The 13,647-nt window shown below is 42.9% G+C and overlaps 1 protein-coding gene across 1 annotated transcript in view; it reads left to right on the top strand.

The window, feature by feature from the left end:
• Nucleotides 1–13,338: 13,338 nt before the first annotated feature.
• atp6v1ba (ATPase, H+ transporting, lysosomal, V1 subunit B, member a) overlaps nucleotides 13,339–13,647 on the top strand; it is a 93,561-nt gene continuing 93,252 nt past the window's right edge. The window contains exon 1 of the mRNA XM_030441747.1: nucleotides 13,339–13,577. Coding sequence (XP_030297607.1) covers nucleotides 13,469–13,577 — 109 coding nt within the window. The 5' untranslated portion in view covers nucleotides 13,339–13,468. The remainder of the gene's footprint in view (nucleotides 13,578–13,647) is intronic.

Below are 13,647 nucleotides of genomic sequence, written 5' to 3'. Positions count from 1 at the left end.
CTTTTAATTAGCCAGTGACTAACAAGACACATGAACACACAAAGATACATTCCTTTGAATGTGATGGCGTATCTGATGTGTACATCAAGGTGCTGCTGGAGCTTGGCATGCAGGCTGGGCTTATATTTAGGGCAATGGGGGCAGTGGAACAACTTACAACAAGCTGTGCAGCATTCCACTGTATGCCTTCCATCTGCCTGAATAATTGAGTGATGCATCTACATATGAAAGAAAAACTGATGTTAAGCTCATATTTCATACATTTCATTTTAAATAAGATTACCATTATCTTACATGACCTTTATACGCTGGGTGAAAACTTCTTATTTTAGTAAACCGAGCGGCCTGAACGATAGCAAATGGTTAAATCTTTATTTTATCTTCATTTGGACGATATCAACAACATCTTAAGACCTATGCCTTTGCTAAACTCTTAACTAGAAAGGTGGAACAAAGCTGAACACACAGCTATATATGAACAGTTAGCTTACGAAAAAAAGCCAATGCTACCATAAAACTTGAGGAGCTAACACTAGCCACCGTTGATGTAACTAATTTTAAAATAACAAACAGCCCATCCACATTTGTAACATTCAGTAATTTGCGTACGTAAGATTTACACATATTGATAACGATGCATATTAAAATGGCAAACATATGCAAAACCTGTGCATTCAGAACTCCTTGAGTCCTTGGGGAGGCAAGTTATTTTTTTGGTCCTCAGACTGAAGCCGGCCTGAGACTGGAGGCTGCACCGGAAGCGACCCCACGCTGGAGGTCTGCAGCCAGACCCCTCTTGACATACAAGCACTCTGCTCCAACAAAGATGTTGTTAATGATGTATTAAACTATTAATTTCATTCGCGTCATCACATTGACGTTAGTGTACCTGTATCTTCTTCACGTTTTTCTTCCACTTCTTTCCTTTGTTTCTTTCATTGTGCGCCGGATGGCTTCAGTCTTTTGGACCTTGTGGTTCTGCTACAGTATCAGTAAATCTCTCCCGTGGTCTTGGGGCCTCGGCCTGGTCAGATTCAGGCAGCTGGCCTCTCGACCCGCCCCCTCACAGAGGACAGGTACGGTGCAAGAAGCCAGGAACCCAGAAGAAAGGCCTCTCCGTTATTTAATAGCCTTTCTTATGACGTTAAGTTGCTGTGGACTTATATAATATTTCGAAATAATAGTAGTAATGGCACTGGTAAAAAAATATATATATTTTTGTATCTTTTCATTATTATCAATTTTTTTCTCCCCCCGTTTTTGGCACCCCATGTGGATGGCGGTGCCCCTAGCATTTGCCTATACTGCCTATGCCCAGGGCCGGCTCTGCTATACTTGTATCTACTCCTAGCAGGTTGACCTGATCCACCTCAAATTTGGTAAAAGAAATTGTCAAGGGGGTGTGTGGTGAACATGCTGTCTTTTTATCAGATGCTGTTGCTGTGGCAACACATTAGTTGCCATGAAACATGAACTTGTTGTAACAGATGTTGTGACATTAATAATTATTTCATCTACTTGACAATTTCATGGTGCCATCTTCTCTTGATATACTTGAACCTTATGGTAATTTGATGGTGATGAGTGTTCTCTAACACCACATAGGTGACACAGGAAGTCGCATCTTTCACACATTAAGGATTACGCATAAAACACAAAGTCCTTATAACATCAACATACAATTTCCCATCTACACCAAATTGCTCACACATGTAGAGAAACATTTAACACCACAGACTTCACATTCACTCAGCATCGTCCTCACACCTTGAACATGAAAACTTATCAAAAGCTTTCGCCTACGTTATACCTGGTGGTCATGGTGGTCCCATCTACACCAAAGTGCTCAAACATGTACAATGTGTTGCTCTGAATACATGTATGCATCAGTACTTTGTCATATCCATAGCGCCACCCACTGGACACAGAAAGTCAAACTAACATTATCCCATTTGCATAAAATTTGCTCCACATCATACATACAACATTGCACGCAAGTAACAGGTGAGCGTGCCTTCCGACAGCCCCGCAGCTCGATGTGCATGGAGCGAGGGCCCGTTCATCACTGCTTGCAGCTTTAATTTGACTTATTATTCATATAAAGATAGTGATTTGTGCAGCTCTAAAGTTATGGAAGGATGGTGACACTGTGTGAGCCCTTTAACGAACACGGCATACACACAAAATGAAAGCGTGATTATTATGATACATATTTGCCTAGATGGGAGGATCTGAGACGTTTCAGGGAAATCATCATGAAAGACTCTGGGGAAAAAAAACTAGTATTTCTAAAAAGAGGGCACTACTCCTGTAGGCAGGAGCCCTTCACTTGCATTAATTTGCTATTTTTTGCATGCAGCCTGAAATGTTTGGATGAGCTCTCTAGGGGCTGCAGTCAGCCTTACCATGGTGATGCTTACCACTTCAATCTGTAGTGCTTTTCCACCATCAGAGAGACGTGCATGTCTGTATGTGTTGTGTGACTGCCAGTTTGTTGCTTGTACAGGGGTCATGGTTCAAAATCATCTTCAAACAGTCGCTTACAAGCTATTGTTGCTGTACATGCTGCGTCAAATGAGAATGGACCAGAGCTTTAAAAATGAGAAAACAGGAAACTAACAGGAGTTTTAAGGGGAATGTGTGCAATCATGCCATTTTACCTGTCACTCAACAGTTGACTTGCCAGGACATTGTGTGTGTGTGTGTGTGAGGTAGACACACAAAGAGACCACATAATGTGTTGGGGCTTTCAGTTCTTCCAGTCCTGTATTACTTAGCATATAAGTCAGATTTTCAATTTCTTCTAAATGATTATCATACATTTTTAAACACAGGTCTTAGTTCTTCCCATTAATTTCATATTAAGTAACATTTGTCATATTTTAGTAAGAAGCTTCTATTTTTGCATCTGCTCCAATTTTAATATATGTTAATTTTGCTTATAATTTCTGTAGGATCTGTAATGATGTCATGACACACTGACCAATCTGCTGGTCAGAGTTTCTTTTTTGACAGAAACCCAACATAGCGTGCCAGTTAGTTCTACTCCTTTTTCTATGAGCTAAGTCGCTGTCATAGCAACTTAGTACTTTTTTTCTTTTTACATGAAAAAACTTTCAGCGCAAAGTCAGAGCAACAGAGTTGGGGGGATGGCATGACTGTTTAAATAAATGTTTTTGAAATTTGGATTTGCTGTTATACAAGTTATTTTGACAATACAGTAGTTACAGTTTTCCAAGGCAGTGGAGCTATCCATTTAACCCCAAGACACACTACACTGCCTACCCATATGTGTGTGATGGCTGGGTTGCTGAACTGCTGCAGCTAACATGGTTTCCATGATTTCACTGGACTGGTCCACTTTTCAAGCTTAAATCAATTTGTCTTTATGCTAAAAGACAGGGGGGTTGTGTGCTGTGTATGCCACTGTGTATGAGACATTTAATATGCAATATATTGCTATTTATTATTTGTTCTTTATTCATTGAGTGATGTTTGATATTTTCATATATGTGTCAGGCCTGGGCAGAAACTGAGGACTCAGATGCGGAAGGCAGTTGTAAAGACAGCTTTTATTTTTAAATATAGTTTCTCTGACGACAGAGTGATAAAGGAACAGGCTGTGAAACACTAAGGGTCCAACAGACCAAAAAAAACACAACACAACAAGAACAAAAGATGCTCCCGCAGGAGAAAAAAGGGAAGGCTACACTGATCTTAGAAAACTAGGAGTTATGAAAAATCTATCAAAATAAAAGTCGCTCTCGAGGAGGAAGGCACCCAGGCTATGAACTTATCTACGCTTAGTAAGGCTGAAAAAACTTTAACGAACAGAAAACACTCCGACAGGAGGAAAAGCAAACGCTATGAAACTTAACTAACAAACGAAATGAAAATCTGACCAAAAAGGTATTCAAAATCAAAATCACTCTACAACAGAGGAAAACTATATGCAAAAACAAAACTTGGCAATACTTATCTCTCTTGGAATATCAGGGCTATGAACAAGGCTGTGAATAGGGCTGGACGTACTCGACGAAAACGAACGAAATACTCTGGCAACGAAGACAGGGAAGACAAAGACTATATACACATGAGGGGAGGGAGCACAGCTGGGAACAATCAGGGATCAGGGAAGAAGCCAGACCGGTGACACAAGAGGAAGGGCAAGTGACCTGAAACGAGAGGAGAGTTACTTTTCAAAATAAAACATGAAATTCACAAGACAAAAACCCAAGACAGGACATCCCTCACCGCGGTGTGACAATATGTTGTATTTGTATTTGTGTTTCCTGACAATGGGACTGCAGATGTAAATTACCCTATGGCTAACTCTGGTGCAATGCATTAAATGGTTACATTTATGTTTTCATTGCACACTGTTCCTTATAAATAAAATTTAAATTGAAAGTGGTGAACCTCGCACCATCCTTGCTTGTAGAAGAACTGAGCCTTTCGGGGGTGTTCCTTTTATACCCAATCAGGGCACTCACCTGTTTCCAATTAACCTGTTCATCTGTCCAATGTTCCAAACAGGTGTTTTTTGAGCTTTCTTCAACTTTCCCAGTCTCTTGTTACCCCTGTCCCATCTTTTTTGGAATGTTGCAGGCATCCAATTCAAAATGAGCGAATATCTGCACAAAAACAATAAAGTTGATCAGTTTGAACATTTAATATCTTGTCTTTGTAGTGTATTCAATTAATTTTAAGTTGAAAAGGATTTGCAAATCATTGTATTCTGTTTTTATATACGTTTTACACAATGTCCCAACTTCATTGGAATTGGGGTTTGTTCATCCTGATATGTTCTCTCCCATACATTAGCCCCAGTCACATTGCCCTTTCAGTGTAGTGATCCTGCGCCAATTTTCTGCAACTTCCTCTGTGGGAAAGTTTCAGATGTGGCGAGGGGTGAAATTTTGCTGCGTCTCTGGGGGTAATAGGCGCGTTCAAGTTGAACTCCAGCTGACCTCCTGCAACAGCAAGATCTGCTGGTGACTGCAGGGGCAGGGATACAAATGCTGCTACGAAGTCGGACACTCTCTCTTCCCGTAGATGTGACGAGACTTGGCTGAGCATGAGGCGTTTGCCTTCTTCGTCTGCGATGAAATGGAGGAAATTTAAATTCCATTCATGTTTGAGGAAAATCATCAACGAAGGCGATCAGTTTTCTTACCTGATGCTATGGGAACTTTGCTGGCCTTTTTCTCATATTAATCTTGTTAAAAAAATGTTTTTTTCTTTTTTTATATATATATATTGTGAGTTTTACCTTTTAAGGGTTAGCCTACTTGATCCAATAGTAAATCTTTCTGGTACAGGATTATTGATGTGCAATCTCAATTAAACACATGCATATTGACAGTTCATATTCAGAGACAACAAAATGTGTCTGTCAGGCCTGGGCAAAAAGGAGGGCTCAGATGCATACAGTGAACGGTTTAGACAGGCTTTTATTCTGAAATTCAGTTGTATCTTCTTCAGAAAGAGTGATAACAAAACAGGCTATGAAAACTAACCTCGTCTGCTTAGAAGGGGAATAAACAACACGAACAAAACACAAACAGAAAGTCGCTCTCGAAGGAGGAAAAGCAAAAGGCAAAATCTACACTGATCTGAAAATATCAAACTATCTATAAAACGTTATACAAAGGAAAATCGCTCTCAGGGAGGAAAAAGCAAACGGCTATAAACTTTAACTACGCTGCACAGAGCTATGAAGAACTACAAATCAAAACGCTACAAAAGGGAGGAAACAAGAAAACTATGAAACAGAAACTAGCAAGCAAGAAAACAGCAAGCTGACCAAAAACTTTAAAAATGAAAATCATTCTTCTTCAGAGACATACAAACGAAACAGAAATCAAGCATGGCAATACTTAACAAAGACTTGGCAAGACTGTGGAAAGCAAGGCTGGAGGTACACAACGAGACAAAATACTCTGGCAACGAGAAAGGGGGAAGACACAGACACACATCAGGGAAGGAAGCACAGGTGGGAACAATCAGGGATTAGGGGAGATGTCAAACCGGTGACACAAGAGGAAGGGCAAGTGACCTGAAACAAAATAAAACATGAAATTCACAAGACAAAAAACCCAAGACAGGACACCCGTCACCGCGGTGTGACAGTACCCCTCCCTCTAGGGCCGGCACCTGACGTCTCAGCCTGTTCAGGATGGTCCCTGTAAAAGTCGTCAATGAGGGTGGGGTCCACGATGTGGTGAGACGGGATCCACTGTCTCTCTTCCGGTCCGTAGCCTTCCCAGTCTACCAGGAACTGTCTCCCCCGGCCCCTGTTGCGTACTGCCAATAGCTGCATGACCTTGTACACCGGGCCACCATCGATCACCTCCGGTGGCGGGGGAGGTACAGCGGCTGGAACCATGGCGCTCTCCATGGCTGGTTTCACCTGGCTGACATGGAAGGTGGGGTGGAAGTGGAGGGACTGAAGCAGACGAAGCCAAACCGCTGCTGGTCCGACGAGTCTGGTGACTGGGAAAGGGCCAACGAGCTTTCCTGATATATTCTAGGTTTTTATGGTCAGTCCAGACTGTGAATGGATGTTCAGCCCCCTCCAACCAATGCCTCCACTCCTCCAAGGCGAGCTTGACCGCCAACAGCTCCCGATTGCCGACATCGTAGTTTCTTTCTGCTTTGGACAGCCGAGGCGACAGGAAGGCACAGGGATGCATCTTGGCGTCCTGTTCGGAGTGTTGGGACAGGACTGCTCCTACTCCTTCGATAGAGGCGTCCACCTCCACCACGAATTGGCGCTGTGGGTCCAGCATGGTGAGGATGGGAGCTGAGGTGAAGCGGTGCTTGAGCATCTGGAATGCTTTCTCTGCCTCTGGAGACCAGCGAAACTGCACCTGGGTGGAGGTAAGAGCATGGAGAGGAGCAGCTATTGCGCTGAAGCCTCTGACGAACCGCCTGTAAAAGTTAGCAAATCCCAGGAATTGCTGAACCTTCTTGCGGCTGTCAGGTGTAGGCCAATCTGCCACAGCGCTAACTTTAGCCGGATCTATCTGCACTCTTCCAGGGGCTACAGTGAAGCCCAGGAAGGAGACGGTGTCAGCATTAAACACACTCTTTTGAGCTTTGACATACAGATCATTGTCTAACAGTCTCTTTAAAACCTGGTTTACGTGGTCTTGGTGGGTGTCACGGTCGGGTGAGTAGATCAAAATATCGTCAAGATAAACATACACGAAATGGTCAAGGAAGTCTCTCAGAACGTCGTTGATCATGGCTTGAAAAACCACGGGGGCATTGGTGAGTCCAAAAGGCATGACTCTGTGTTGTAGTATCCGCTCGGTGTGTTGAATCCAGTCTTCCATTCATCTCCCTCCTTAATACAGATCAAATGGTAGGCATTTCGAGGATCAAGCTTTGTGAACACTTTGGCCTGTTGTAGCTGGTCAAACACAGAGAACATGAGAAGGAGAGGGTAACGCTTCTTTATTGTGATGTCATTAAGCGGGCTATAATCTATGCAGGGTCTTAAAGACCTGTCTTTTTTCCCCACAAAGAAAAACCCTGTCCCTGCTGGTGAAGATGAGGGGCGAATCAGGCCTGCTTCTAGGGACGCCGTGATGTATTCCCTCATGGCCTTTCTCTCTGGTCCCAAAACGGAGTATAGACGGCCCTTGGGGATGGTGGAACCAGGGATCAGGTCGATGGCACAATCGTATGGACAATGAGGTGAGGGACAGAGCCTTGGTCTTACTGAAGACTTTCCGGAGATGGTGGTAGCAGGGAGGAACCGAGTTCAGGTCCGGGTATTCTGCGTCTTTGGCAGGGTTGGTAGAAAACAGGTTAAATTCTGTGATTTTTTCTTCCCTTTTTTTTCTCTACCTTCTTAGCAGAGGTAACACAGTTCTTGATGCAGCCCGTTCCCCATTTTTTGACCTTTCCAGTTCTCCAGTCTATGTGTGGGTTATGCAGAAACAGCCAGGGTTGTCCCAAAATCAGTGAATGGGAGGATGAGGCGAATAGATAGAAGCGAATGTGTTCGTGATGATTGTCAATGCGCATCCGGATGGGTTCGCTGATGTGAGTGATAGCAAAGAGTTTAGGGAGCTGGCCCTGATGGGTTTGGCTAACGGCTCAGAATCGAGCCCCAACTTCTTAGCTAACCCCCAATCCATTAGGCTCTCGTCAGCTCCAGAGTCTATTAATGCATCCAGATCAGTGGTTATGTAATGCGTTACGGTGACTTTCTTGAGTGTGCGAGGCACTGGGCTTTAACCCGTAACATGACTCATTGCCTGGGTTCCCTTGGCTGGACATGAAATGACAAGATGGCCGACCTATCCGCAGTAAAAACATCTCCCCTCCAGCTGCCGCTTTCTTCGCTCCTCTGGTGTCAGCCGAGCTCTTCCCAGCTGCATGGGCTCCACCTCTCGATCCGTGCAGGGTTGAGAAGGCGGCTCCGGCGGCGAACGATGATCCATCAGCCAGCTCGAGGTGGACGAGCGCTGTGTTCTCTCTGCTGCTGCCAGCCTCCTGTCCTGCTGCCGTCTAAGCTGGGCGAGCCGGTTGTCCGTCTGGATAGCCAGCACGATGAGAGAATCCACATCAAGAGGTAGGTCCAGAGGAATGAGGAGGTCTTGTATAGGAGCTGCCAGCCCCTTCAAGAACACGTAGTAGAGTGCCATATCATTCCACCCACTCTCTGCCGCCAGGGTGCGGAAGCGGATGGCATAATCACATACGGACCCGCTGCCTTGCTTCAATCTGCTCAATTCTTGAGCCTTCTCTCGGTCAGTAGTGACAGGATCAAAAGTCTTGGTTAGCGCAGTCTGAAAATCTGTGAGAGTTACAGATTGATGAACCCCGACCCCACTCTGCTGAGGCCCAGGCTTTGGCTCTACTGGTCATATGTGAAATCATAAAAGCAATCTGTCTGTGGGAAACACATGAGGTGTCAGTTCAAGTCCACTTGTAGGCGTGGTCGGAGTTGGTGCTGTATTCGTTGTCGGAGGAGGGGATGCAATACCCAGTGTAGTGAGCTGCCCGAGCAGGCTTTGGAGTTGGGTGGAGAGATGGCCCATTTGGGCAGCCAGGAGTGTTACTTTTCAAAATGAAACATGAAATTTACAAGACAAAAAACCCAAGACAGGACACCCCTCACTGCGGTGTGACAGTGACAGCTTTGTCACAATAACAACAATAACAACTTCAAATTTGGATATTCTGTAGTTGCTTTACTTCAAAACGGTCACCCAGTGGCACATTAATGGTCCAACTGGTTTATCAAGAGTAGATGAATAGTCTAAATGTTGTCTTACTGTAAATGCTCATGTTCTGTTTTCCTTGTAATGTCACCATTAAAAAAATTGGAACTTTGTCTATCTGGTACATTATAGTAAGTCTTGCCCAATAACAATACACTACAATTAAAAGTTGTTAATTATTATGATGACAACTGTGCTTAGGCGCATGATTATGTTACAGCTGAGGGGAATTTGCAAACTACATTTAACAAATATGCATAACTATAGACACATAAGATGATGCATTTTCTTTTAGCAACATTATTCACAATGGATGAAATACATTTCACTGAATGAATGAAATACAATAATGAGAACAAATTACTGAATCAGATGCCTTGTCCCACTGCGCCATCTCATCACATGCCAAATAGCTCAGGATAATTCTTTGTATTGTTAATGTGACGAGTAGGGTGACAGAACTGAGCAATTTATTGATGACATCTTTCAAATCAAATCAAATCAATTTTATTTATATAGCCCAAAATCACAATCACATTGCCTCAGTGGGCTTTACAAGCTGTACAGTGAACAACATCCTCTGTCCTTAGACCCTCGATTCGAGTGAGGAAAAACTTCACATGTTGATGGGAAAAAAAACCTTTTAACAGGGTAAAAAAAAAACAACGGAAGAAACCTCAGGAAGAGCCACAGAGGAGGGATCCCTCTTCCAGGACGGACAGACATGCAATAGATGTTGCGTGTACAGAAAAGAGCAACAATTCACAGTTTACAAGTTACATCAACAGAAAAGCTGATACAAGTTATGTAAAGTTAGTTTCAGGGTTTCAGGGTTGTTGCGTTAAGGATTTTATAGGTTTATTCATGTTGACTCGCCCATAGGTGCGGCCATATGGCTGCTACTTATCTGAAAGTATGTGATACTTGAGTAGAAAAGAGGCACAGGCCTTATGGATATGGAAATTAATTGAAACACACGTCATATACGTCAGCGTAGATAAGAGCAAATTAGGGCAAAGTCCTGACGTCATGAAGGTGGGTCCAAGATTGCGCAGTACCTGGAAAGCAACTGCGCAACTGCTCTGATAACTTAAGGTCATGTGACATCGGATGCGGAGCAGAAACCACTCCCATCCAGGTCATCGTGGACACATTTTACCCAGCATGCATCATGATTTAGGCAGCGTGATCTTAATCTCGCCTAATATCTGTGGCGCAGCAGAGGCAAACCGCATGGAGAAGCCGGCGTCACGGAGCGGGGGTGTGTCGATCTGATGGTGTTCACAGTGTGATAACTAAACAGATCCTGCACTCAGCAAAATAAAGAGAAATGTCCCACAAAGCAATGTTACATGACCAAACAACAGTAACTTAGTAACTGGTAGTGTCTTTAGCAACTTATATGAGGAAAAAAATACCACAGTTATATGTGGAAAAGTGTCTGTCGTCCTGTCTGTCGTCCTGATATTTATCACATTTCTCTGTCCCCGCCAAAAAACTTTAACTCACCAAGTGTTGACTCCTTCCACTATTGAGTGGCATGGCATGGACTGTCCCTGGAATCTTGTATTGAAAAAAACAAACAAAAAAAACAAAACAAAACAAAAAACTACGATGGTCAGCCCTCCCGACCAAAACTTAAGTGAACTTTCCCCAAGAAAACAGCCTCCCTCTCCAGAGTGAGAGAGCCAGACAAGGTCCTGTTTACTGATGACGTTATATAATTATGTCACTTATAGCAAAAAATTTAACTTTGTAACTTTCCAGGATGCATGTGATTGTAAACAGCCAGCGGATTCATGTTTAGATTAACAGGTGGAAGTGCCCCCTTAACAAACAAATGTTAAAGTATTTTACCTTATGAGCACTGTGCTGTACATTTGTGAGTTGCTGGTGGTTGCACATCTGGTTTGAACATGGACTGTAAAGTAATGACCATTGTCCTATTTTTTGTTTTGCCCTATGAATAAAACTGTTTAGCTTAAAATATCTGTTGTAAAAAAGGCCCATGTAGCAGCTCCCCAATGCACCAAGAAAATAAACAAAGAAAGAAACAAAATAATAACTTTAATAATTTTTCCAAACAGTCTGCTGGCTCATCCAAGATCAGATTTTAGCTTTATAAACTCTTAGGCTACCTGCATGCGTGTTTTACGTATTGTTGTACATATCAAAATGGATACACCTATATACTTTTCTTTCACAACGTGCTAGGCCTGGGCGATAAACCGAAAATTTACCGATACCGAAATTTACGATGATAACCCACGTCATTTTGGCCATGTCGGTATATTCGGTGTCATAGGCATAACATCCACTAGGGACAGGGGACATGTTAGGTCCACTTGATTAATCTACCCCGACGTATACCGATGTGCTTATTTTACATTAATTTGATAGCAAACTCCGCCCGCTGATGCGACACCAGCTATGCCAGGTTAGTAATCAAGTGAACCCCTATCAGGCCACTATCTCAGGCCGGGCCGGTCCATTGATCAAACATTTGTGTTTTGTTTTTTATTCATTCAAAATAATGACTGTATTTACAGCTAGAAAACGCACATCTCTCTCCTCCCTCCATTGTTGTTTGTATTTGTGTCTCTGCGTGGTCTGACACGTGAGTGTCCTCATGCTGGAAAACGTGACTTCTCGCGTACGTGACGTCACTCCCCGAGATGCAAGAAGAAAGCAAAATTATATATTTTTTACTAAGGAAAATGACAAAACTAGTAACGCGTTACCGGCATCACTGATTGTGTAGCTGAAGTGCAACATGGAGCATGAAGATGTAAAGGAAAAAATAAAAACAGTTGAATTAACTTTGAGCAAGTTTGGAGGAAAGTCGGAGGTGTGGACCCATTTTAATCACGTCGTGGGCCGTGATAATAACATTTGTCGGCTTTGTCGAGTGCATTAAGTGCGGCACTTGTTGCATTATTCATTAAGATTTCTATAGTTCAAACGACTCGCAATTGTAGTTGAGAACGCCAGTTATAACAGCCCACGTATTAAACAGCTGTCGGGTTTATATCGGTCTTGGGCTCATAATTACATTTAATGTGTCGGGCCGGGCTCGGACACAACGTGCACGGGCTCGGGTCGGGCTTGATTCTACGCTCTACTCGAGTCCAGCCGCGATTTTACTGAGGTTCACCCAGTGTGAGCAGCAGGAGGACGGTTAGCTCACCTCCCAGAACATGGCACTGAATCGCTGGAAACTGATTTAGGGACTGTCATCAAATTACTTAGCATAAATATATTAATACAAAATAATTGCAGTTCTTTCAATATCTTCCATGTCATGGGGCCCAGTGACTCCAGCAGCAGATTGTATTAGTAAACTGGACGAATGAGACACAGCTATGTTTATTGTACTTTAGTGCTTCCTCTACTTTATATGAATATTAATATGCAGAAATCTTGATTTTTTTTCTCAATAGCTTACATGTCATGTGACCCACTGACTTCTGAAACCGAGTCTGTGTCTATCAAAAATATATAATGATAAGGAAAATAATGGTAAAAAAGGTTCTCTGATGCTCAAGAGGTTAACATATTATTAAGCAGCAATGTCAACTTCTCTACTATTTTGTCTCATGTCTTAGATTCTGATTCTGAAGTCCTCAAAATGTTTATTTATTTACATCCAACCTCTTCCACCACCTGCAGTACAACCATGTGATTCAATTCGAAGAAATAAAAAAAGCGAGAAGCTTAGAATTTGTTTATAAGGGACTGTATATTTTATACTTTTAAACTTGTTCAGTTGTTGTCATTTCAAGTAATCTGTGCTTTTCAGCTGTTCAATCGTGTGCCTATCAATTGTTCTTAACTACTAAATAAATAATATAAATCTTAACTACAATGTAGTTTTACAGTCCTTTAAAGTGGCATTTATACACAGGATTTTTTTTACTTTTATTTAGGTGCGCGGGGGTTACTTATCGTTCATTTATCGTTATCGAGGTGAGTTGCTCAATATATCGTGATATTGATTTGAGGCTATATCTCCCAGCCCTACAACGTGCTATGATTAAAAGCAAGCCCTGCTAACTCCTGTCAGGCCCATGCGTGGCCCTCGCTCAGCTCCCTCCCATCCCTCCTCCATCAGACATCCGGTTCCTTAGTGTCATGTGACCAGCGCTCTGCTGTCATTTATGCTCGACACCAGCTAGTAATTCACATCGACTTACGTTAGTGTTTTCAGGTTTCCTTTTCTCTAACCGACGATGGCGACAATGGTGGCAAACAGGGCGATGGACGTCAACGGATTGGCAGCAGCTGCTAGGACACACACCCAGGCTGTGACCAGAAATTACATCTCTCAACCCAGACTAAGTATGTCCCGTTAGCAGGCTGCTGCAGGTTGTGCTGCATTCATTTACAAGCAAACGGTGAAGAATTTGCG

This window comes from Sparus aurata, chromosome 15 (genome assembly GCF_900880675.1).
Source record: "Sparus aurata chromosome 15, fSpaAur1.1, whole genome shotgun sequence".
Lineage (NCBI taxonomy): Eukaryota > Metazoa > Chordata > Actinopteri > Spariformes > Sparidae > Sparus > Sparus aurata.
The sequence above is the reverse complement of the archived record's forward strand: the minus strand, read 5'-3'. Positions and strand labels throughout refer to the sequence as shown.